General features: G+C 40.2%; 1 protein-coding gene across 1 annotated transcript; it reads left to right on the top strand.

Moving 5' to 3' along the window:
* Positions 1 to 26,086, top strand: HAS2 (hyaluronan synthase 2). The gene is made up of 4 exons (XM_068525394.1): positions 1 to 573; positions 12,917 to 13,543; positions 22,621 to 22,722; positions 24,665 to 26,086. Exons 2-4 carry the CDS (start codon positions 12,917 to 12,919, stop codon positions 25,592 to 25,594), a joined length of 1,659 nt encoding a protein of 552 aa, XP_068381495.1. The 5' UTR covers positions 1 to 573; the 3' UTR covers positions 25,595 to 26,086.
* Positions 26,087 to 26,335: the final 249 nt, after the last annotated feature.

The raw sequence follows: 26,335 nt of genomic DNA, 5'->3' as shown, positions 1-26,335 counted from the left end.
CCCACCAGCTCACTTGTTAAGACCCCCTTAAGTTGGAGGAGGCAGAAAGGCAACAACCGCGAGGAAGGAGAAGTCAAGACGTCTGGAAAGAATTACCCAGTCCTGGCTTCCAGCAGCCCATTGAACCAGGGACTTGAACCAGCCCCAGCCAAAGACTTTCTCCCGATTCTACGCTTCCTGGGTTCTGCTGAGTTTTCACCAGGCTTTTTTTTTTTTTTTTTCATACGAAGAAGAGACTTTCCGATATTAGGGGAGGGGGAACTAGAGCATAAAATAAAATAAAGTTAATTTATTTTCAAAGCACAGATAACATTTTCTTTAGGAGTTAGAAGATTGAAGTGCAACGGAAATATTAAAAAATACTAGTGATCTTTTTTAAAGTGGGGGAGACCTAAGCATTTAAGACTCCCCCATCCTTTTTAAATGTTGTTTTTAAATTTTTTATTTTTTTTGGCCGGTCGTCTCAAATTCATCTGATCTCCTATTACCTCAGTTTTGGAAACTGCCCGCCACCGACCCTCCGGGACCACACAGACAGGCTGAGGACAACTTTATGACCAAGAGCTGAACAAGGTACGTTACACTGGCGCGATTTGGTGAACGCTGAGGGTCCTCGAATAGGCCAGGGAGAGGGAAGACATTATCCACGTTAAGAGTTAAAAACAAATTTAAGTCAGTTTTCGACAGAAAAGTTTGAGGTCTGAAAATTTCCAACAGACTGCAAATCAGGGGATATTTCAGATCACTGTCAGGCTTAGCAACATTTTCTCTGTCTTCTCCCATCCCTGCGGCGCTCGCCAGAAATCCGCTGCCTTTCTGGAACACAGGTAACCTCATTGCCTGGGAAAGGCTGCAAGTCCCGGGATGTACTTTTCCATTCCGCATCTTCCCGAACTGCAGAGGGGCTCACGAGTTAGGAAACAAGGATTTTCCACTGTGTATGGAAAATGCATTCCGCGCAGTCTCCCCCTTCCCCCTTATTCCCATCACTTCTCTTCTTTTTTTCCCACACACTCTCTGTGGGAAGGAAAGCCCCGGACAGCCTAGCGCGTTTTCCAAGTGGGAAGCCCGTTTCTTACTTGGAATGCAAAGGGTTAAAGCGATCCTGGGTCCCAGCTCTGGCCCCAGAGAAGGAGGGTCCTTCGCCACCTCCTCGCAAGCTACCGGCCTCGTTCGGCCACTCCCCGTCTTCCCCTGGCCTCCCCTCCTTTGCACTCCCTGCACCCCATTAAAGTGCCACTGTGGGTCTGTCCGGGCTCAGCCCGGCTCCAGAAGCCATACTACGGTCTGGGGTCCCCGACCCAAGCAGTGGCACTCGGAGACCCGAGCGGGAGGAGGGCGCGCATCCCTCCTCTCGGCTGCAGGGCTGCCCGCCGGGCCGCGAGGGCAGGGCGTGCGCGGGGACCGCGTGCTGCGCGCAGGCAGCTGCCGCGTCCCGGGAGCCAATTCCGACGTGGCAACCAGCACGCTGGCGCCTCTTTCCGCAGCTGCAGCGCGGGGCACGGTCGGGTGGGGATTTGGGGGTGCCGTCCCGAGCGCCCAGCCCCGGGTGGGGGGTGGGCTGTGGGAGCCGGGGTGAAGGTGGGAGGCGAGCCAGAGGCTAGGTTGGGATGGATAATCAACACCTTGGGCGGAATTCGTCACGCTGGTTCCCGCCCAGCGCGAGCGAGGGCTACAAAATGGGTCCCTGTGGACCGGAGGGCGGGTCTGAAAGGAGGGTCTGTGTGAGAGCGAGGACTGGGAGGCTAGAGGCTTTTCCTCAGGCTAAGGATACGCAGCCGAGGGGAAGTGGCTCTGAAGGGATAATTAAGTCTGGAAAGAGAGGCTGGGAGCTGAGAGGCGGTGCCTGGGGAGGAGGGTTTTCAAGACCTGGGTCCTATTACACAGCCTTAGGTGCCAGCTTCCCGCGGCCGCTCCCTCCATCCCCCAGACGCCCGCGCTAAGTACTTGGGAGTCACCAACCCCACGCGCCTCTGGGTGGAGTGAGCTGCTACAGCCCTGCTCCCAGGAGGTGGGTGTAGGAGCTCTGTTGGCTCCTCCCTGCCCGGTTCCACACCCTTGGGGGCCATTGCTGCCGGGTGTCTCCCGAACAGCTGCCCAGAAAGGCTACACTACTCCAACCCACGTGGCTGGCCTGGGATTGCCTTTGACGTCACACCTAGGGGGGAGGTGTGACGCAATAGGTCGGGAAGTCCTGATTGGCGGCCGAGGGCTTCCCCAACTTGAGGCCTGAGTATATAGACTTTCAGCTCAGCCTTAGAGTAAAGCCAAGGAAGTCGGTAGTTGAACATTGCTGGAAAAGGGAAGCGACAGATAAGAACAACTTCACTGCTCAGTGTAAATTTCAAGGCTTTTTTCTGGCAGATTTCTTATTGTAGTGAAGGCATATGATAATGTACCTTTGAAGGTTTAAAACAGGATTGTGATTTTTTGAAAAGGTCATTTTAACACAACATTGTAAAGGTCAGCACACATTCAAACATGCCAATGATGACAGGCTAAAAATTAAAACGTGTATTTATATAGAATTGGGTAGAACAAATAGTTATGCCCATCAAACTATTTGTAGATACAATTGAAAATGTGACAGAATAGGTTTGAAAAGAACTCTTAACTTCTAAACTTTTTTTTTCCTTTCATTCCAATTTGTGCAAATTGAATCGTTCATTACACTAGTTTTCACTGCATTATTCTGGAAGCTAAATAAGATTACTCAGGCAGCTGAAATACTGTTTGTTTGGTTTTTTTTAATACTTATCATATCCCACCAAAGGTTTTCCTAATATTTTGGCTATTTTAACTTTTCAATAAAGTTTAACTCTTTGAAGTACAAATTTTAGTATGTATATTATGTTGTGTATGCATTAAGCAATATTGGGGCTAATAATTCAAAATTCTGAGACATTTCTGGATTAGAGCATTATAATGAGGATATCATTACTCCTGTTTTCTTTTTCTTATTTATATAACACTGAGTTGGGTGAACAGAAAAGCTTATTGTAGAAGTGTTGACATGTAAATTACCGGAATTACTTGTATTGTACCTAGAACTGAATCCTTTCTTATCAGAGAAAGCTATGGTGTTTATAAGAATTCAAGGTCTTAAATCAGTGACTAGTATCAAATTTGAATGTCACCCTCCACAAAACAAAGATGACGTTTAGTCAGCTACCTTCCTGGAAAACAAGCATTGTGCAAAAAATGAGTAACAGACTTACTAGAAAGTAAGTCATATTGACACTAATCATTAATGCTAAGTCTGTAGAATAGTCCCACGATGTTGAATTTCATAAATATTTTTTTTTGCCCATGGTTTCCTTATCAGTTAAGGTTTTTTTTTAAGAAATATTTCTTGAATTGTTAAGTTCATGCCTGTCACTGATTCATTTATTTTCTATCATTGGCACTGTGAGGAAAGACCTTATCTATGGATTAATGGGGAGATCCCCTTTAGCAAAGCTATATTACACAGTTATATTTTTAATCTAAGAACAAGTAGCATGTTACATTATTAACTTCTTGAGTTTTATACAATGTGGGAGCTATGAGTTAATGTAATTGCAGAATAGAGCATAAACCGCACTGTCCCTTTCTGGGTTCTCTTTTTATCCATGCATACCCAAGCTGTGTTCCACTAAGAGGCTGTAAGGACAGAACCAGTGGCAGTGCTAGGCCAGCTGAATGGGGGGACAGCTCCCTGCAGGAAAATCATTTCCGTCACCCCAACTTGGTTTTAATCCTTTCCTCTGTAGCAGCAATCTGCATAGACTTAGTGTCATCCCACTGCATATACCTTAAATTCAATAATATTTTGAATGTTACCTATAACATAATGTTAGCTATAACATGTGGAGTTTATATATATACTGCCTTACAATCTAGGAGAATGTCACTGATATATGAGTCAAAATAAATACAAGGTCAAACTCAAATATTTTTCCATTTAAATAATAAAATATTTAGAAATGAATGTCTCTTAAAAGCATAATCTGTACTGCAGTTTATTTAAAAATGAACAAGATGTAGTGCATCTCTAAATCGAATTCATCATAGAAAAAGCATACTCAAAGAAGTTTGTTTATTTTTTTAAGTTATTTTTGGCTGTGTTGGGTCTTTGTTGCTGCACGTGGGCTTTCTCTAGTTGCGGTGAGCGAGGGCTACTCTTCGTTGTGGTGCGCGGACTTCTCATTGCGGTGGCTTCTCTTGTTGCGGAGCACGGGCTCTAGGCGCATGGGCTTCAGTAGTTGTGGCTCGTGGGCTCTAGAGCGCAGGCTCAGTAGTTGTGGTGTACGGGCTTAGTTGCTCCGCGGCATGTGGGATCTTCCCGGACCAGGGCTTGAACCCATGTCCCCTGCATTGGCTGGCAGATTCTTAATCACTGCGCCACCAAGGAAGTCCCTGAAAGAAGTTTTTAAATAACCATAGTATAAGGCAAAATGCAATCTGGCCCATAAAGAAGTAAAATAATAGCTACTATTTATCACATGTCTAATATGTATCAGGCATTGAAGTAGATACTTGACATACATTATATCTAGTATCCCTCCTGCCCACCAAAGAAAACTTTATGAAAAAAAGGAACCTTGCCTCAGAAAGGTAAAGCAACCCACTGAAAGTCAAAATGTTAGTAAGGAGAGTGGATGAAATTTAATTCAGGAATTCTTGAATATAACACCCTTGAGCTGGACTATGCTGCAGCTGGGTTAGTCAAGTTTTATGGGGCCTCAAATTGAGGAGAAATCACATCTGATTGAGAGAGATCAGGAAAGATTTCATGAAGAAATTTGGCATTGTGGTATATATGGCTACATAGGGAATGACCTATAGAGACAGGGCCCATGAGCTGATGGAAGAACATGTAGAGCTAGGATTCCATGCCAAGTCTTTCTGTAATTTCCCCCTTTGCCACAGCGAACTTTAGTATGAAGTTTAGGATGGCAAAGTTCAGGAACCAATAGGGCAGTTGGAAGAATGGACATCTTAGCAAGTCTTTGATCAATACAGCTGGTGCAAATGAAGAGAAATCTGAAACGTAAATTTCTGGATCCAGAGACAGCCCAGGTGACAAGGTCTTTGAAAGGTGTATTGCCTAACCCTGCAAGCTCTGGTCCAGGTCTCTGCTAGAATAAGTGTGGTGGGACTGGAAAGACAAAGCCCAACTTCAAAGCCAGAGAGGGAGAGGAGGTCAGAAAGGGAGAAGGGGAGGGTCCTGTGCTCTAACGTGTAGACTGCTGGGAGACTTCATCTGGGTACTTCTCTTAGGATTTCTAGTTGAGGACGGTAGCAGAGGCAATACACCTGAGGGATGTATAACAATGCAAATGAGATCATGAAAGTTTTCATAGACTTTAACCCAGTGATTGCCAAACTTTGTTGCAATTAGAATTACTTAAGGAGATTTAAAAACTCCTGATGCCCTTGTAGCACCCCATGCCAATTAACTCAGAATGTTTCAGGAGCCACACATCAGTAATATTTACAGATTCCCTGGTGATTTGGTTGTACATCAACATTTGGGAACCACTGCTTTTTAATCTTTTGCTCACCATACGTTCTAATCCACTGTTAGCAGGCAAATGGCCACAAGCAGAGTATGTCTTGTTACAAAGAAGTACATTTCCATATGCCTTGCTAGTGTCACCTGCCTAAGTAAATATTCCTAATTCTAATCACTCTACATGACTTGAGGCCTATTTCCCCCTCCTCCCACACGACACCAGTTTAAGAGTAAAGAAAACCTGTGTTCTAAAACCATTTCTGCTCTTTATTTATATTAGATGTGATCTTGAGCCGTGCATTCACTAACCAAACATTTTAAAAAATATCTCCTGTCGTCCTTTGTGCTTTTGTCTGTTTAAATATTGGCTACAAGTAAAAGGACATTGATCTTGTCTTTTTTAGATTGTGTGTGTCAGTCCCTGAGATCAATCTATTCCCTCAGTAAAGCTTACTCTAAATGTGCCTTTTGTCCCTTTGTAGTGTGATACTAGGCAACAACGAGATACCTCGCAGAAATAGAAAGTGCAAGTGTTGCAATAGAAAGTGCACTTGTGCAAGAGTAACTGTTCCTTTATGTTAAGACATTGTGGGAAGCAACCGCATAGCACAGCACAGGGAGATTAGCTCGGTGCTTTGTGACCACCTAGAGGGGTGGGATAGGGAGGGTTGGAGGGAGGGAGATGCAAGAGGGAAGAGATATGGGAACATATGTATATGTATAACTGATTCACTTTGTTATAAAGTAGAAACTAACACACCATTGTAAAGCAATTATACTCCAATAAAGATGTTTAAAAAAAAAAAAGACATTGAAGCCATTAATATCCCATTAAAGCTGCAATAAATATATGTATTCCTTACCTGGTTACAGTAAGCCTGCAAAAGGTATCATTCCCATTTTGCAGATGAGGAAATGAGGCTCAGAGAGTAGATGCCAATATCAATTTGCTCTTTGTATCCCTCCTTGTTGAGGTGACTATGAGGAGACTGCCCACAGTGCAGCCTCCATCCATCCTTCTTCTAGACACTCAGCCCTGGTTAAAATCGTTAAAATGAACAAAGTGAATTATACCCCAAAATATTTGATGTTCAGAGATATTAATTGTCCAAGGACACATGGCTCATTCATAGACCCCCTCAAGTGGTTTGTCTAAAATCGGACAGCTAATATGAGGTGGAGCTTGGGCTTGAATCCTTTTCTTCCCTGTCCTGCTCCTCTTTCCATTATGCCAGAGTTATCCCTTGTTAACTAACAAACAACAGCTTAAAGGGAAGGAGAGTCAGGCTGATTAGATAGTTACTGCCAGGGTATTAACCCGCAGAGAGCTGACATCACTGAGCTCTGTTGATGATTTCTTTTGAGGTATTTAAATGAGCTCCATCTTTTAATCTCATAATTAGGTGAAGTCAATATGACTAGTTCCATTTTATAGATGAAGAAACTGAAGATGACAAGTATTATGTAGCTTGTTCGAGGTTACCCAATCTTTAAAAGAAACCATTATAAGATAGTCAGGAGTCTATTCCAAGTCAGTCTGGTTCCAGAGGCCAATATATGCGGGTGTGTACACCCAAACCCACACATAAACACACACATTCACAAGTCATTAGCACTAAACACAAAGCAGAGTGTAGATTAATGGACAATAAATATTGTAAGACAACTAGAGTTTAAACGGAAAAAAAGATGATCTCATTATCCCTCATGCTCCAAACTTGACCCCTGAACTCATAAGATTGCTTAGACTACAACTTATAATTTCAGGAAATGCTGTTAGGGAGCATTTGCCTTTTTAAAGTTTGTTATCCAAAGGTCTTGTAGAGCCTGTCTGGTACTCCCTACAATCATGACCTTTAAATAGCTGGGCAAGAAATCATAGAACTGGTTTTAAAAGGAAGAAAAAAGCTGCCGGATGAAGGATACCCTTAAGGGCCCAGCACATTCATTGCCCCTGCAGCGAAGATAGAGGAGGGCCCTGTGCTCTGCCAGTCTGCATTGGCAACGTGAGTCCACATGATTTATTCGCTTATTTAAAATGTGTTTATTGAGTACCTACTATGTGCCACACCTTGTTTTATGATACAGGAATACACAGTTAATTGAGATACGCAAGTCCCTATGGCCAAAGAGTGTTCTTAGTGTAACTTAGAAAATCAAACAGGGTCAGGGGAGAGAGTGACAGGGAGTGAAGAGAGGGCAGGGTGGAGGAGTCTATTTTTTAATGTTTCCTTTTATTAACAAAAATTTTTTTGGAGTACAGTTGATTTACTGGAGGAGATACTTTGGAAGGAGTGGTAAGCTAGGGCCTCTCAGAAGAGCTATCACTTGGCCTAATGTCTGCAGCCTTTCCTAGATGCTGACTTGACTCATTTGAATTCACTTTAGCTTCTCCCTGATCCAAAACGGAAGGCCCCCTTAATGAAAGCTGAGGGAACTCAGTTCTCACCACTGCACTGGGGCAGTGAGAGCAACTGGTATTCTCTTTCATCTGCCATTTGCTGTCTGGTTAATACAAGGAAGGTCAAGGGGGAGGGAAAGGCTCTGATACCCAATGACCTATAGAGTCCCACTTGGGGTACACGAGCAAACAGTGAGACTTATATCTGCTCTGCAGGCGGAACCAGTGGAAACCGAAGCGCCTCTCTTACGGTTAAACAGGATTTTGACTGTTGGCATTAAGAGCAGCGTTGCTGCCGTGTAGGTGGAACCACCAGGCTGCTCCCTTTCGGACAACATCATTCCAGGTCCCTTTTGACTGTACACACATAGGAAGGTATAGGAGCCCAGAAATCTTCCCTGAGTATTGGCTGGTGTTGTATCTGTACCTGAGTACATGATATCCATTTTTCCATTACAGCAGGAAAACAGTTTTCAACGTTCTTTTCTAATCTTTCCTTACACAACATGTTTATTAATCAGAAACAAAAAGATGTGGCCTAGTTTGTCATGAAGGTTCAAATCTGTTCAGCCAATATTTCCTGAGAATAGTCTAGTCACCTGGCATTAGGCCACCGTGTGAACCCTCTTCCAAGTTGTGTGATTTGGGGTAAGTTACCTAAATACTCAGTCTTGGTTGCCCCGTCATATGCATATGTGATTTGTAACATGAGATTAACAGTATATTTACCACCTAAAGTTATTAAAATTAAATAGGATTTTGCTATTCAAGTAAACGAAACTTGCTTAAATGCCTGTTGCCTAGTAAATGATGAAAAAAAGTTAGCTGACATAATAATGATGCCAATGATGATATTTAGGAGTAAAGTCACATCTATCATTCAGCGAATATTTCCTGAATACCAACCATAACCCAGGCAATGTTCTATGTCCTTGGGGCACATTAGTGAAAAAAAATATATAAAATCTGTTGATTTTGTGGAGTTTACATTAAGGTGCACCAAGCTATTCTTTAACACTTGGTTTGGCCTAGAATTCTGTGAAGACTAGTCCTTGGTGAATAATTGGTACCAAGTCCAAGAGCAACTTAAAAATCAATTAATAGACTAAAGTCTAATCCTGGGCAAAAACAATCCAAGTTTTATATTTTCACTCTTTATGGGAGGTAGATTTCTAAGTCTTCTATCAGCAAATGATCTAGGGTGAAACTAACCATATTTTCCAATTTAGCAATAAACCATATGTCTGAGAAGGAGGGTTTGCTTATGAAACAGAGTATTTGAATTGGGGATTGTCTCAGAAAGTCTCACACATATGGTGCCCATATCTCTGAAATTATAAAGAAACATCCTGTGCGTCAGTCCCTGAGATCAATCTATTCCCTCAGTGTAGCTGGCTCTTTAACCCTTTGGCCTGTACTGAGACACTCCATGTGTCTTGCTAGGCAACAACGCGATACCTTGCAGAAATAGAAAGGTTCTATTGCTGCAGTTTACTAGCAACTTTTCCCAGGCTGAAAAAGGACATTCTGTAGACTCCTATGATGTAAGAGGGTGTTCCCACTTCAGCAGTGGCCAGCAGATGCTATGCGAACACTCTCTGTGTCCACACGTGCTGATAAAAGCAAGGAAAATGTGAATAATGGAAAAGAATAGCAGGCGGTTCTTTTGCTGGCTATGCTGATTTGAAACACAAGCAGAACACACTTTTAAGCTTCGCCCAGGCAGAGAGTTTTAGTCGCCTTGAAATTTTTCACTCTTGTGAGAATGACTCATGTCTTGGAAAAGACAAGTTCCTAGTCTGGTGCTCCCAGCACTTTTAGGCATTGGTTAATGTACACTTTGGGAGTTTTCAGCATCCAGTCAGCAGTTTTAATTAACAAGGGATGCTGTGCTCTCTTGCCTTGCACTGAAAACTCAGCATTTCACCGTTGCCCAGCAGCTTGAACTTTCCATTTGTGTCGTGATTACCTTTATCAGGGTACTTGTTGCATTCTATGAAATCCTATATAAGTGCTAAAAGTGGAACGCACATTTGGTTTTTGTTTTGCTTGGTTTTTTTAGCTTCCATGTTAGCTGATACTTTGTATTGTGTTTCTGATTTTTTTAAAAACAGTTTCACAAACACTTTGATTTTGTTCCTCACTGTAGCCCTGTGAATGTTGTTGACAAGTACCATCGTCTCCGTTTCACAAAGAAAAATAATGTCCACAAGCTCAAACCCTGGCCTCCAGCCTGCTTTGCATTACTTAGATTGTAATGAGTTTGGGAAACTAAACCCAAAATGAGTAATGGGCACACAAACAAACACAAACTCAAAAATTATTTCTTGTTAACATAAGAGTCCAAGGCAGGTATTCCTGATTGGTGGCATTGGTGGCTGGCTTCCTTCCATGTGGCAGTTCAAGGACCAAGCTCCCTCTATCTTTGGGCTCTGCAATCCCTTAGGACCTGTTGTATGTACATCAAGACTGTGGAGGGAAAAGAGATATTGCAGGAGGCCCATTCTCCCCCTTAAAAGTCCTATTGGAAGTGGCACATCTCAGATTAACAAAAGCTGGAATGCCATGGCCGCATCAAGCAGTCTGCTCAGAAGGAGTGGAAACACAATTGGTGAGCAGTCACAGTAAGCTACCCTAAAGTGTAATGCGTATCCACTCAGGACCACCTCAATGATGACCACAGGGACTATAATGTAAATAGTGTCACTTGGAGCTGAGTGATGTGATGGCCACACAACTAGTAAACCAAGATGTTAATAGGTTTTATGTCAACATTCAATTTTAAGTCTTAATGTGGAATAGGAAAATATAAATAGCATATCCAATAAGAGATTTTGCAGAGGTAATTGCTTAGCCCAAAGTAACTTTGAAAATAAATTTACTTAGCTTTCAAAAACTAGTTGAATTAAGGGAAAAGATTAAATTGGAGTTACCTGCAAATTTAGAGATGTCTTTTGTTATGCTCATGAGGTGACTTTTGGAATGCACCTGGTTGAGGCTGGTTGCCAGTAGAGCCAAACATGTGATTAGAGGGTTAGAACTTCCATTTCCCTGCCCAGACCATTGAGGAGGGAAGACAGGCTGGAGATTGAGTTCAGTTGCCAATGGTCAATGATATAATCAATCATGCCTATGTAATGGAGTCTCTAAAAACCCCAAAGGAGAGGGTTCAGAGAGTTTATGGATCGATGAACATGTGCAGATTTGGGGAGAGTGGTGCATGGAACTCCATGCCCTTTCCCCATACCTTGCCCTGTGCATCTCTTCCGTCTGGCTGTTCCTGAGTTACATCCTTTTATAATAAACCAGTAATCTAATGAGTAAACAGATTCCCTGGTTCTGTGAGTTCCTTCTAGCAAATTAATTGAACACAGGAGGGGATCTTGTGAACCTCTGATTTTTACCCAGTTTATCGTAATTACAGGTAACAACCTGGGCTTGCAACTGGCATCTGAAGTGTGGGTTTTTGTGGGGGGCAGTCTTGTAGGACTGAACTCTTAACCTGTGGAATCTGATTCTGTCAGGCATATGATATCAACATTGATTTAATTGTCAGGCACCCAGCAGGTGTCCACGGAATTGTTTGTGACATGTGTAGGAAACCCCCTCTCCTCCACATATTGGAACTGGGTCTAGGAAACCAAAAAGAAACAAATTTTAAAGGTCTACCAAGCACCTCTTCTATGCTCATAATTGGAGATGCTTTTAGAAATACGAAATATATGATCCTCCTGTACTCTAGTTCAAAATATTTCAGGAGATTCACAAACGGTAGGGAGGTGTACAAAATTGTATATTATTAAGAACTGGAATGTGTTTTTAGGTCTAATGTGTTAAAGCTCTTAAGACAAAAGAAAATTTACCTGTTGAAATTAAGCATGATGCTATTTCTTCTCTAATTGTATGATTTATTTCTGCAAACATTTATTGTGTTCTTACTATATTCCAGTAAAGTTCCTGGTCACCAGGTTCGAACCAGCTGGTATTAATTGTGGATGAGGGAGACAGCCATTTGAACAAAGGAATGTAATACAGAATTTCAGGGGCTTTGATAAATGTCTGTGTAGGATATCTGTGCATAAAGAAATTTTAATGGCAACAGAGACTTGGGAAATAATTGAGTCTAAATGCCCTCATTTAACAGATTTTTAAAGACTAAGGCCCAGAGAGGAAAAGCAACTGGCTCGAAGTCACACAGCTGATTGATGGAAGACCTAGAAGGATAGAATCCACGTATCTTTACGTTCAACCTTGGCTAGCTGCATGGGAAAGGTGTGAGCTGAGGGATTTGCACTGGAGATGAGATAAAGCTACACATAAGAGGGACTTCCCTGCTGGCGCAGTGGTTAAGAATCCGCCTGCCAATGCAGGGGACACGGGTTAGAGCCCTGGTCCGGGAAGATCCCACATGCTGCAGAGCAACTAGGCCCGTGAGCCACAACTACAGAGCCGGCGCTCTAGAGCCCGCAAGCTACAACTAGAGAAAGCCCGTGCGCAGCAACGAAGACCCAACACAGCCAAAAATACATAAATAAAATAAATAAATTTATTAAAAACAAAAATCTACACATAAGAAATTTAGCAAAACCTGTAGATTTTTCACTGGTCAGTAGTGGGGTGAGGGAACACGATGGCGCAAGAAGAAAGAGTGCCTTGCTCACTAAACTATTTAGATTTTATGCTTAGCTATGACCACATACATAGAGTGCATCCTTAGACAAATGATCTAATGTACTAAAAATAATGCATATGTGCATTACGGTTTTCAATGGTATACTGCATCATCATCTCATTTGATGTTTGAAAGAGTCCTCTGAGGTATGCAGAAAGGGCATCCTTATCCCTGTTTTGCAGATGAGCAAACTGAGATGCAGAAAGTCATACAACTAGTTAAGTGAGAAACTCAAGGTTAGAACACCTGGAAGGCTTCCAGTCCAATGCTCTCCCTGTGATACCATGTATATAACAAGCATGGGACAAGAGTGGCTAACCAAGTATATCATGTGATTATTTTACAGATGCATTGTGAGAGGTTTCTATGTATCCTGAGAATAATTGGAACCACACTTTTTGGAGTTTCTCTACTCCTTGGAATCACAGCTGCTTATATTGTTGGCTACCAATTTATCCAAACAGATAATTACTATTTCTCTTTTGGACTATATGGTGCCTTTTTAGCATCACACCTCATCATCCAAAGCCTGTTTGCCTTTTTGGAGCACCGAAAAATGAAAAAATCTCTAGAAACCCCCATTAAGTTGAACAAAACTGTTGCTCTTTGCATTGCTGCGTATCAAGAAGATCCAGACTACTTACGGAAATGTTTGCAATCTGTGAAAAGGCTAACCTACCCTGGAATTAAAGTTGTCATGGTCATAGATGGAAACTCAGAAGATGACCTTTACATGATGGACATCTTCAGCGAAGTCATGGGCAGGGATAAATCAGCCACTTATATCTGGAAGAACAACTTTCACGTGAAGGGTCCTGGTGAGACGGATGAGTCACATAAAGAAAGCTCACAACATGTCACCCAGTTGGTCTTGTCCAACAAGAGTATTTGCATCATGCAAAAATGGGGTGGAAAAAGAGAAGTCATGTACACGGCTTTCAGAGCACTGGGACGAAGTGTGGATTATGTACAGGTAGGTTTCCACATCTGCCAGGACAAACACATTTAAATAAAGCATCCTTTGTATCTCTCCAGTCATATGCTATAGTCCATCCTTGTCCCTTCTGGACACAGTGCTTCTTTCAGTTCATCTGAAAACAGCATGACTGTTGAAAGCACATTCTGAAAGAGAGAGAAAAAAAATCTTGTAAAACGGTTAAAACTATCTATGAAAATGCTTAACTTGTGCAGTGTTATTGGTTGGAAATCAAGATTATTTTGAACATGAGACCCTTCCTTCCTTCTTTTCCCCTCCCTTACCTTCTCTGCCCCCTTGGTTCTGCCAAATCAATTCCAACGTCATTTTCCACACTCTTAAAATCTCTAGCGTTGTAAGAAAATAGTGTCTGCTCCAGCAGAAGGAGCTTGAGAAAATCTGCAGGACCAAGGGAAAGCTATAAAATATTTTTCACAGAGACTAGGCAAAATGGGGGCGATGAAAACAATTTTGATTTAAAAGTGTAGGAATTCAAAACTGTAACACATAGAAAAAGAAAAGAAAAAGGGAAAAGGAAAACAAAAACAAAAAACAACCTTCCCAGAACAAAATCTAAGTCATGTTTATTTCACTTCCCAAACAGCATTACCTCACTCCCTGCAACTTGACCTTTGAAAGCCTTTGTGATGGTGTTTGCTTGCATGAAAATTAGACAGGCTGTGTCTCTCATTAGTTCCCTGACTGCTAATTCTATGGTTTCTCCTCTTCTAGTTCTCACTGAAAGTTTCTTCTTTAGAACATTAATAGGGTTCCTGTGAGTTTTCTAGTTGTACTTTTGTGCAGATATTTTAGTTAGATTTTATTCATGATGATATCGAGAAAGGAGAACTGTCTCTGGCTTCAAATATGCATCCGGACACTTTTCCTCTTTTCTTAAATGTGAAATCCTTGTTTTTGGAAGACCCATCATATGTTTTAGGGGATTTATCAACACAAAGTGATGCCCAGTGTGTCTCTCTGTGTAATGGGATGGCAGTGGCCACTGGCTTCAATGTCAATTGACTGAGGTTCTAATTAACAATTTGTAGCTGGTTGACCTTGAGCAAGACCACCTCCCAAACCTCAGTTACCTGGTTAGAAGGAACCAATCTCACAAGGGATTTGAGAAAATTATTTCAAATTATGTATCCAAAGCAGCTTAGCAAAAGTTGTTGATAATGGCATTGTTAATATTATTAAAGCGTTTGCTGTTAAAGTATTATTTCTTATATGATTATCTAGTCTTTACTTGAAAACTATAGTACATGTCAATTGTTAATTAACATGTTGTTAATTTAGCTAATATCTGAAGAATTTTGAGGTATTTCTTCAGTTCATACCATCTGCATAAATCTCCCTTCTGGGGAATTGATTAGAGTTTCAACCCCAAGTGTCTCCTAATTTCTAGAACTTTCACAAATAAGGCTGTTTTAGTTAAATCAAGACATTTTTACATATTTACCTAGTTGCAAATTCAGGCCCAGATGAGAGGATAAACTGAAACTTTTAAAGTAAGGAATGGCTAGGGAACTTACAGAGGATTTGAAGAATGAAGCTCTGGGCCTAAAATGAGAAAACATCTGTTTTGATGTTTTGCCTTTAATTCTAGTTAAAACAATTTACGTTTGTCGTTTCTAATCATGACATGATTGTGAGATTTTTCTTCTTGTTTTTTTTTTAACCTGCTTCTCCCAAAGCCCCCTCTCCCATCATCTTGTTTGGAATTTTGTTTGTATCCTTGACAACTTGACTTGTGCCTGTCCAGGAAAAACTAATACAAAATATGAAATTTTAGAGTAGGCTTTTTGCTAGTGCCCTAATCAGGCTTGAGAACTTTCCTTCCTTCGGGCTGAAGCCTCCAGATAGACTGACCCTAGCAACAGCTGTCAACTGGGCCCCAAATCCGCTTGAGACTTCCAGATCATTCAGAGCACTCAAACAGGGGTAAAAACTCTTTTGGCATTCTGAAACTAGTAAATACTATCCTGCCATGCCTCATCTATGCCCTATAAAAACAGAAATTGCATAAAGTTCAATCTAATGTAGTACTCTCATCCTTCCTTCTGACTGACCCAGGGTCCAAGACTTACAGAGCAGAGGCCACAGAAAGACAAAGAGGGAGGGGTTTGAGGATATTGGCTCCTGAGCATTACAAGTGATTGAATGTGGAGTTCAAGTTGGTTAGGGATGGAAGGAAGCAAAGTTCAGGTGCTAATGCACAAGAGAGAATGGGGGCTGGGGAAGAAACTGACCATCTATCTGCTCATACTTGCTAACCTGGCTAGAGAACACTGTTTAGCTGTGCAGAGAGATGGCCAGAATGATTGGTTTCCAGTTGCAGCTGGATGCCCAGCACTGGTCAGCACTCTTTTCACTTGATCTTGAATAGATGTCTCGCTTATTCCTCTTGTGTCTGTTATTTCAGATCTTCATCACTCTCCTAGGGCCTTACCCAAACTCCTCCCTGCTTAACTACAAACAGATGATCTTGCCTTCTACAAAAGAGAACAGCAAAAGTACAGGCTGTGAAGGCTGTCAAGATCTGACTCTCTTCTGCTTACAGTTTCAAGGGTACCCCACCTCCCCTCCTATCTCAAGGTTAACCTTTCTACCTGCACTTCTGAGCTTTCTGGGTTGGCTCCCTCTGGTCTCTTTCCGAACAAGCCTTTATCGATCACTACCTCTTATATCTCTCCCCTCTCATCTCTAGTCTTCTATAGTAATTACTCTTTCAGCCTTGTAGCATGTCAAATAATAAATGCTGACATAGAACATGGAGGGAAGCTTTAGTTTAAGACGAAGCCAGCATGGTAGGAAATTCACCTGTGATGCTGGTGGCTGCTTCCAGAGATAGAGAAGATAGAAACGCAGAAGAAGAAAAATAAAGTGAGAAAATCAAATACAGGGAATGAGAAATAAGGAGGTGAATGAGGAAGATTTTCTTAATTTTGAATCAAAGTATTTTCTGGAGAAACTTTTTCAAAGTTGTAGAAAAGTGCAATGAGCAAAATTAAAATAATCTGCAGCAGAGAGGGGAGAGATAAATTAGGAATTTGGGATTAACGGATACACACTACTATATATAAAATAGATAATAAAGAGCTACTGTATAGCGTAGGGAACTATGTTCAATATCTTGTAATAATCTATAATGGAAAAGAACCTGAAAAAGAATACATATGTGTGTATGTATAACTGAATCACTTTGCTGTACACCTGAAACATTGTAAATCAACTATACTTCAATTAAAAAAAATCATCTGAAGCGAATACATGACCCATACATAATCAAATTTAATACTTTCCAGCATATACTTTTCTATTCTTCCTTATTTTAAAAACAATTTTGAGATTATATCATGTTTACTTTTTTGTATTTTTTACTTAACAATATCAGAAGACTTTTAAAGTGTCTTTTGATATCTAGATTAGATAATTGCTTTATTCATATCTCTTTTCACTGAACATTGATATTACCACATAAGTGGTCACCAGTCTATATAACAAAGGAAAAAGACAGTATCGTCCGATGTGTGTATTAAGAATTTCCCAGGTAAAAGTTATACAATAAGTATGAACATTTTCTAAAAGGGAAGATTATAGGAAGCAATTTTATTATTACTTTAATCTGGCAGTACCATAGCTATCCAAGATTCTTTGAGCAGGAGGAAAGTAAGACTAAATCATTCATAATAAGAGAGTTGACCCTTATTATTCATGGATTCTGTATTTACAAGTTAACCTACTGACTAAAATGTATTTATTACCCGAAAATCAATAGCTGCAGTGCTTTTGTGATCATCTGCACACACGTGCAGAATGGCAAAAAAAAAGTGTCATCCGACGTGCATGTTCCCAGCTGAGGTCACACAAGATTATGCTTTGCCTTTTTGTTTTATCTTTTATACTGTAAACGAGTAACTTCTTTAGTCTATTTAATATCATGTTTTTCATATTTTTGTGCTTTTGGTTGCTGATGTAGCTGTTTAAAATGGTCCCCAAGTGTAGTGTTGAAATGTTGTCTAGTGTTCGTAACACAAGAAGGCTATAATTGCCTTATGGAGAGAATAGGTTTGTTAGATGAACTTTGTTCAGGCATGAGTTACAGTGCTATTGGACATGAGTTCAATGTTAATGAATCAACAATACATATTCAATAAGGTGACACAAATAAACAAGTAAGCACAAATACAACAAGGTTAGGTATTGATCACTAGACAAAAATGCCGTGACCAGAGACTTTGAGGAACCTAACTCTATATGTCCTCTAGAAACAATTTTTTAGTATTTGCTAACTCACTGTTCATGGGAGCTTTGTAGAACATAACTACCGTGCATAATGAGGATTGACTGTGTATAACATTTGATTGGTTCCTATTTTCTAAAAATTTCTGAAGGGTCATGTTGAGAATGTTAATGTGACTTTGTATCCTTCATTTTAGAGGATGAAATTGAGCACGTTGAAATAAGGATGGGGAAATCTGAATTCTTGATTTAACTGTTTACTTGCTACGGGCCTCAACTGGTAGAAGAGATGATTTCTGAGCTCACTTTCAGTTGAAGACTCTAACTTAGGACTGTCGTAATTTCTTTCTAGCAACATACCTATGCTTTTCAAGATTGGGATCAAACAAACAAACAAAAACAACAAACAACAACACAAAAGGGAGTATAGCATTAGAATTTTCTTTTCATTTTTTATCTACACTTTCCCTCAAAGTTGGGTTCTTGAATGTAAACCCTGATTTAAGGCAGCCATTATGGGATTTCCTGATTCCTTTCTTTAGAATGAGGATTCCAACCATTTGGAATAAGGGTGTTTCCTGGCTTAAGCCTAGAGGTGACAACATTTGGTTTCTCATTTTTCCAGCTGGCTTGTCACCTTTGCTTTACACCTACAACTATTACTCGTGTATAAACCTTCCTGAAAAAGGAAAGAGGATAACCAAATGACTCCTTTTTCATCTTAATGTCTTAAAAAGATTCTAGGTTGCCTGAAGGCAAGTGTTACTTTATAACAATTTGGATAACACATTCTAACAAGAAAGGTATATATCTTCCCAATTCCTTTTAAAAAGAGCAACAAATAAGGGCCAAATTGTTTAGGTTTCTATGATTTAGAGGCTTTTTATTGGCTAGATTCGGGGTCTTATACCATAAACAAAATTACTATGAGAGAATCATCTTCCCCATCCCCCATCCCTCTCCCCCAAAAAAGTTTCTGTATTTTTCTTTGAGGGCATTTATTTTTTCCTGGAATGGTTTCACTGATTAATCTCAAAAGGTCTTTTTAGTCCTACATCTTATGATTTTGTTTTTGCCACTCATAGTCTGCCATAAACTGCTCTCTGATCTTTTTCCCTAGTAGACAGCCCAATCTCAGGATTTTTACATTGCCTGCTCAATACTCCAACTCGTTTAACTTAAATTTGTTGGGCATTGGACAGGGCATTAGTTTTTGCTCTCTGAGCAAGTCATGGTTTATTTACAGTACAGATAAGAAGGACCCCTTCCCTCATTGGACTAGTGTTCTTAGTTTGTGCCTCTGGTTTTGATGATCACTTCTTAGTATATATATGCCTTCCTTTTATTGAGCATTTACTGTGAGCTAGCCCTTATAAGTGCTATACATACATTATCTAGTTAATTCTCCATTACAGCAAACTTATGAGGTGGATGTGCTTATCCATATTTTTCACCTGAGAGATGGAGACTTAGAAAGGTGAGGTAAGGAGTTTAAGGTTACAAAGCTAGTCCAAGGGAATATAACTGGTCAACTGTGGCTTGGGTGGCAGATCTGTCTGATTCCAAGGTTTTGCACAGTGCTTTCTTTTCCTTTCAGTAGTGTGTTTACTCTGGCATTGTACTGTCAGGAGTTCTGGGGTCTAGCACCATCTTGTGTTTGCCAGTAAATAACTATTGGTGAATTTTAAAATTCTGGCTGACTTCTTTTCATTAGGGGGAATGTCCTGGGGGAAAGAGGGGGTAGGGGGTACTTTCCATTTACTATGTGGTTAAGTTTTGGAAGGGAAACTGGGCAGTGGGATCATGGCCAAAAGTAAATTTCAAACATGGTTGAAATAAATCATCTCCTGGGGTCCAGGTTAAGAGGAAGGATCAAGATTAAGAAAAAAAAAAAAAAAAAAGGTCATGAAGAACTTAGTGGTAAGATGGGAATAAAGACACAGACCTACTAGAGAATGGACTTGAGGATATGGGGAGGGGGAAGGGTAAGCTATGACAAAGTGAGAGGGTGGCATGGACGTATATACACTGCCAAACGTAAAATAGATAGCTAGTGGGAAGCAACCGCATAGCCCAGGGAGATCAGCTCGGTGCTTTGTGACCACCTAGAGGGGTGGGATAGGGAGGGTGGGAGGGAGGGAGATGCAAGAGGGAAGAGATATGGGAACATATGTATATGTATAACTGATTCACTTCATTATAAAGCAGAAACTAACACACCATTGTAAAGCAATTATACTCCAATAAAGATGTTAAAAAAAAAAAAAGATTAACAAAGGATTGAGGTTTACAAGCAAGCAAAGGGTGAAAGCAGTAGCAACAGAATGAGTCCTGATTTATCTTCAGCCTGTTTCCTCATAGAAGGCAGCCAGAATAGTTAAGGTTTCCTCTTGCTGTGTAGCTCTCAGTGCCCTTTGAAGTGGTTCGGGGCAGGCAGAGGTGGAGAACCCACCAGTCAATCTGAAAGGAAATATGTTTAAAAAAAGGTGAAACACGGATACTCAGCATTTTAGACTTGGGTCTTAGAAGTTGAAAAACGTATGGTAGAATAAATAACAATATTTCTACAGGATATTTTTATTTAAATTGTTGTGAGGTAGATTAACTTTAAGATCAGTGAGATAAACTGGAATGGATTTACAGTCTAACAGCTTATTTAACAGATTTATAGCAATTTCTATATCTAACTGCTATAGGTGTTTTGGATACATTTGAACTTGTTCATTGTGATAAGATATTCTTGATATGTAATCCATGCTCATGTTCCATTCAGTGATTCCCTTTACTGAGTCACCTTTCATGGTAATGAGTGGGTTTACTTAGCAAGTACAAACAATGAAAGATTAGCACCCTATACTAATGGCATATATGACTTTTCTGTGAGCCTTTGTAATTTACCAAGTACTTTTACATACATTGTGTCACTGTGGTATCATGATGATGGTAACAGTTTGTTCAAGGTCATAAAAGTAGTAAGGTACAGAACTCAAGATTTCATTGCGGCCTCTTGATTTGTTATAATAGTCAAATCTTGGCCTATTATAAGAATAGGAGATAGAGGCAATCCTAAAAACCTCTAGTAGAGTTAAATTGGGACTTAGAACATACTTTATCTCAACTTGTTCTTTTAGTTTGTTCTTTGTTTTTTTATGAAAGAGACCCACCCCCGGCCCAGCCCCCCAACCAATTCTTTTAGGCTCAGGGTTGGCATACTTGCTTGTAAAAGGCCTGATAGACACCATTAAGCTTTGCGGGCTATATGGTCTGTGTTGCAGCTATTCAGCTTTGCTGTGTTAGTGTGAAAGCAGCCATAGATAATATGAAACTGAATGTGCATGACTGAGCTCCAATAAAACTTTATTTATGGCCACTGAAATTTGAATTTCATATAATTTTCATGTGTCACAAAAAATTCTTTTTCGATTTTTTTTCAGCTATTTAAAAAGGTAAAAGCTATTTTTAACCCCCAGGCCATATAGAAATTGGTGCGAAGGCAGACTTGTCCGTAGACCTTAGTTTGCCAACTCCTGTTTTAGATACGGAGGAAGCGGCGAAACTGTCTCTTGGCTAGAACAGTGAAGGAGGGGGAGCCATGGTCTTAAGCAATTTAGCTGCTGATTCTGTGGTTAAGACTGAGGTGGCTGGTTCCTCCCAATAACGTCTTGTCTTGATATTTTCCACTCATTTTAGTCAAAATTTGGTGACTTTGCCTCATTTCCATATCTCCTAGTGAGAAATCTTACGACTGGCAATCATGTAGTTTCAACAAATTACAGTGATACATTCAGTGTGGACAGAAAGACATTTTGATTTGTTCTCCAATTGTTTCCTGTGTGCAAATCAGTCCTGTGGTTTTTCCCAGTGTGAGGTTAAGCTCCTTGTGAACTGGTGTATTTCTCCCACAGTTTCTAGCCCAGGGCTAAACAGCCAACAGTTTTGAAATTGCACACTTCTCATTAATTGGTGAGGAGACAGCTAGAAATCCTGTTTCTACTAGACTGATTTTAAGAAGGGCTAGAGTTATACCCTTTACACACAAACAAATTAACACTGTTATATCCATGAACATACATGCTTTCACAGACTGTCGTAGACGGTGGTTTTCTAATTGGCATTCTATCACTAAAGAACATCCAGAAATTGAACTTCTTTAGAAAACTCTTTGATCCCACTATAACAAACCCCTCCCAGGAGATTTCTGAGAGCATTCCCTTCTGACAGTTAAACTCACCATGTGAACAATCTCTCTCAGAGAACTTCTGGCACTTTGCTGTTGGAAACTGGGAGGGGCAGGACCAATTTAAATATGCAGAACCTCAGAAGTTTGGTTCAAGTTTAGTCATTTCAGAGAGGCAGTTCCCTTGGCTTGCTTATCTTACAAGCAGGCGGAGTTACTTGAACATTAATTCTAGGTTGCCCCCTTCCTGTTGTTTTTAGTCTTATTTTAGCTTTCTGGTTTTACCTTTCCCAGCTTGAGTCAATAGAGGTGGGTGTGGCCATAAACTCTGGATGCTGAGAGGTTGAAAGGTGGATTTGAAATTAGGCCTTCACTTTCTACTACCCTAGTTATTGGCCTGCCAGGCTTATAGCCGTATACAAAACAGTGACAGACAAGGCAAGAGAGAGGCAAAACATCTATAGCTTAAATATTGAGTTTGCAGGTTCTTTGTATCGGCCATCATATAACAAACTCTCATCCCTGTGTTACTCGCTTATTGAGGCCTTGTGACAATAGGCTGAAGGCATAATATATATGCCCACTTTTGACTACATGGAGCATATACATCATCTTCTTTTCTTTAACTTATTTCTTACTTTCTTCTTCGCAGGTTTGTGATTCAGACACCATGCTTGACCCTGCCTCATCTGTGGAGATGGTAAAAGTTTTGGAAGAAGATCCCATGGTTGGAGGTGTCGGGGGAGATGTCCAGGTGCGTATGAGTTCACTTTTTGCATGAGTCACTTTTAGTAGCACCCTCACTCGTTGATTCTTTGAACATACATTTATTATACGCCCAAATCTGCGCCAGCTATTGTTTCTGGTGCCAGAGACATACTAGAATGTGCCTTGGACCCACTTTATACCTCTTCTGCTGTCTAAATTGAAGTAACTTATGATTTCTTTGCTTAATCCTGGCTTATAACACAAGTATGTAGTGGCTGATAAGTTATATAAAATATAATGTAAATGTGTAATAATTTCTGCCGTATCTTCTTGAGCCACAACTTAATGTTCTGGTAAAATGATGTTGGAACTCATTTAGTACAAGGGTTAAAAAATGGAGGTATGGCAGGAGATGGAGTCTATGTCATATAACTATGTATTTAAAAGCTGAACAATATATGGTTGGTCAAAAATCCAAATTGGAATACAAAGGAAAAAAAAGAGAAACAGCAACTCAAATTTACACTAGAGAGAAAGTCAAAGGAACAATTAAGTGAGTTTTCCAATTATTATTTATTTCCCATTATTTGCTATCAATGGAGAAACAATAAGTGAAACAAATATTAATGAAGGTGATTTGAAATTTATGGAATGGGAAAACAAATAGGTGAAAATATATGAAGATTAAAGTGAGCCCTTTGCAAAAGTGCACTAGATTTTAGCAAAAGATGTGAGAAGCACATGGAATTTTGACTTTAAATGTAGGTATTGTGTTGCTGTATAACCCATATTTATATGCATGGTAATAGTGAAGGCAAAGAAAGTACACTAGATGGACAAAGAAATACCCTGGTGATAAAAAGGAAGCATGTAAAATCCAGATGAAAACTGAACAAAATTGAGACAGAGGAGAGAATTAAGAAATATTGCCCCCCAAAACTAATAATTTTAATAGCCTTTGTGTAGAGCATTATTTCAGGATTCCAGTTTTGGGGTGAAGCCAGAGCAAACCCTTTTATCCCTGGCATTGCTAAAACTGAGGAGGAAGAAGAATAATAGAGTTGGATGAGTTGAAAAGAGAAGAGAATAGGACTTAAAAACTTTCAAATATTAGATAGTAAGGAAGTGGGAGAATAATTTTTTTTTTAAGATTTTTTGATGTGGACCATGTTTTTAAAGTCTTTATTGAATTTGCTGCAATATTGCTTCTGTTTTATGTCTTTGGTTTTTTGGCCATGAGGCATGTGGGTGGGATCCCAGCTCCCCGACCAGGGATGGACCCCACACCCCCCCGCATTGGAAGGCGAAGTCTTTAACCACTGGACTGCCAGTGGGAGAATAATTTAAGGGCTGAGAACTAAAGCCTAAAAAAAATCTCAGTTTTATAACATAACAAGAAAAAGAAACAAAACACATAACAAAAGAGTACAGAGAGTGATGGAGTAGAAAAAAATTATTGTCAAGAAGTCCCAACACATACACCCAACTTATCAAATTAATATAGTATATAGAATCAAAGAAAATAATGTAAAATTGTGTTTAAAAAAAAGGAAAGAGACTAAATAGAAGGATAAAAAAACAAGCATTACTCTAGGTAGTAACCTCACAATGGTGCAGATTTTTTTAATTAATTAATTAATTAATTTTTGGCTGTGTTGGGTCTTCGTTTCTGTGCGAGGGCTTTCTCCAGTTGCGGCGAGCGGGAGCCACTCTTCATCGCGGTGCGCGGGCCTGTCACTATGGCAGCCTCTCTTGTTGCGGAGCACGGGCTCCAGACGCGCAGGCTCAGTAATTGTGGCTCACGGACCCAGCTGCTCCGCGGCATGTGGGATCTTCCCGGACCAGGGCTCGAACCCGTGTCCCCTGCATGGGCAGGCAGACTCTCAACCACGGCGCCACCAGGGAAGCCCCAATGGTGCAGATTTTGTTGGAATTTTTAGCTGGGGCTTACCTTTATTTAATTATTTTTACTTGTATTTTTCTTGCAGATTTTAAACAAGTATGATTCCTGGATCTCCTTCCTCAGCAGTGTGAGATACTGGATGGCTTTTAACATAGAAAGGGCCTGTCAGTCTTATTTTGGATGTGTCCAGTGCATTAGTGGACCTCTGGGAATGTACAGAAACTCCTTATTGCATGAATTTGTGGAAGACTGGTACAATCAAGAATTTATGGGCAGCCAATGTAGTTTTGGAGATGACAGGCATCTAACGAACCGAGTGCTGAGTCTGGGCTATGCGACAAAATACACAGCTCGATCCAAGTGCCTTACTGAAACACCTATAGAATATCTCAGATGGTTAAACCAGCAGACCCGTTGGAGCAAGTCCTACTTCCGAGAGTGGCTGTACAATGCCATGTGGTTTCATAAACATCACTTGTGGATGACCTATGAAGCAGTCATCACTGGGTTCTTCCCTTTCTTTCTCATTGCCACAGTAATCCAGCTGTTCTACAGGGGTAAAATTTGGAACATCCTTCTTTTCTTGTTAACTGTCCAGTTAGTGGGTCTCATAAAATCATCCTTTGCCAGCTGCCTTAGAGGAAATATCGTCATGGTCTTCATGTCCCTCTACTCAGTGTTATACATGTCAAGTTTACTTCCCGCCAAGATGTTTGCAATTGCAACGATCAACAAAGCTGGGTGGGGCACATCTGGAAGGAAAACCATTGTTGTTAATTTCATAGGACTCATTCCAGTATCAGTTTGGTTTATAATCCTCCTGGGTGGTGTGATTTTCACCATTTATAAGGAATCTAAAAAGCCATTCTCAGAATCCAAACAGACAGTTTTAATTGTTGGAACGTTGCTGTATGCATGCTATTGGGTCATGCTTTTGACACTGTATGTGGTTCTCATCAATAAATGTGGCAGGCGGAAGAAGGGACAACAGTATGACATGGTGCTTGATGTATGATCTTATGTTTGATGTTTGCAGTTACAGATGCAGACACACACAAAACCTTAGTTCCTCTAGGGACTGTGCGGTATTGTGGCATCAGATAATGCCACCAAAGGAGACATATCACTGCTGCTGGGACTTGAACAAAGACATTTGTATGGGTTTATTTTAATTCTGCCAAAGTAAAATGATACATCAAGAAGAACTCAGATTTAACCTGATATTTCTATGAAAATGGGAAGAATTCTTTGTTTATGCACTTTTTCCTTATTGTACATCCGCCTAACAGTGTTTTGCCCTATATACCTCACTAGTCATGCTTTATGTGGGTTATCATGTAAGAAAAGGATTTTGGAAACTCAAGGAAAAGTTCTTTCAACATATACAACCTAACTTATGTACTGTGTTGATAGCTAATTTTTTTTTAGAAAGGTTTTTCTGTTTAACTCTACCAAATGAAATGCCAAAGGAAATTTACAGGCCGTTGGCTGTGCTGTATTTTTATATAATTGTACTGTGTTTTAAAATTTTGTATGCCAATTTTAAAACAAATTTTGCATATTTTATATTTTACTTCTCTGCCAAAATACCTGTTCTTCCTTTTTTTTTTTTAATAAAATAGGTTCTGAAAAAATTCATACTTAAAAAATTTCTACCCAAAATGTGAAGCTTGGTTGACTGATGTTGTTCATGATAGAAAGAATAAAATGCTTCTCTCTCTCTCTACCTTTAAAATTGAATAGTTTATTTCTGTGA

Source organism: Eschrichtius robustus, chromosome 17 (genome assembly GCF_028021215.1).
Source record: "Eschrichtius robustus isolate mEscRob2 chromosome 17, mEscRob2.pri, whole genome shotgun sequence".
Taxonomy (NCBI): domain Eukaryota; kingdom Metazoa; phylum Chordata; class Mammalia; order Artiodactyla; family Eschrichtiidae; genus Eschrichtius; species Eschrichtius robustus.
Note: the sequence above shows the minus strand (reverse complement) of the source record. Positions and strands in the feature narration are given on the sequence as shown.

Bases quoted from the DNA above. Each gene is read 5' to 3' on its own strand.
- HAS2 (XM_068525394.1), top strand. From the start codon at position 12,917: ATGCATTGTGAGAGGTTTCTATGTATCCTGAGAATAATTGGAACCACA. The intron at 13,544-22,620 runs GTAGGTTTCCAC...TCTTCTTCGCAG, and splicing joins GAAGTGTGGATTATGTACAG to GTTTGTGATTCAGACACCAT. The intron at 22,723-24,664 runs GTGCGTATGAGT...TTTTTCTTGCAG, and splicing joins GTGTCGGGGGAGATGTCCAG to ATTTTAAACAAGTATGATTC.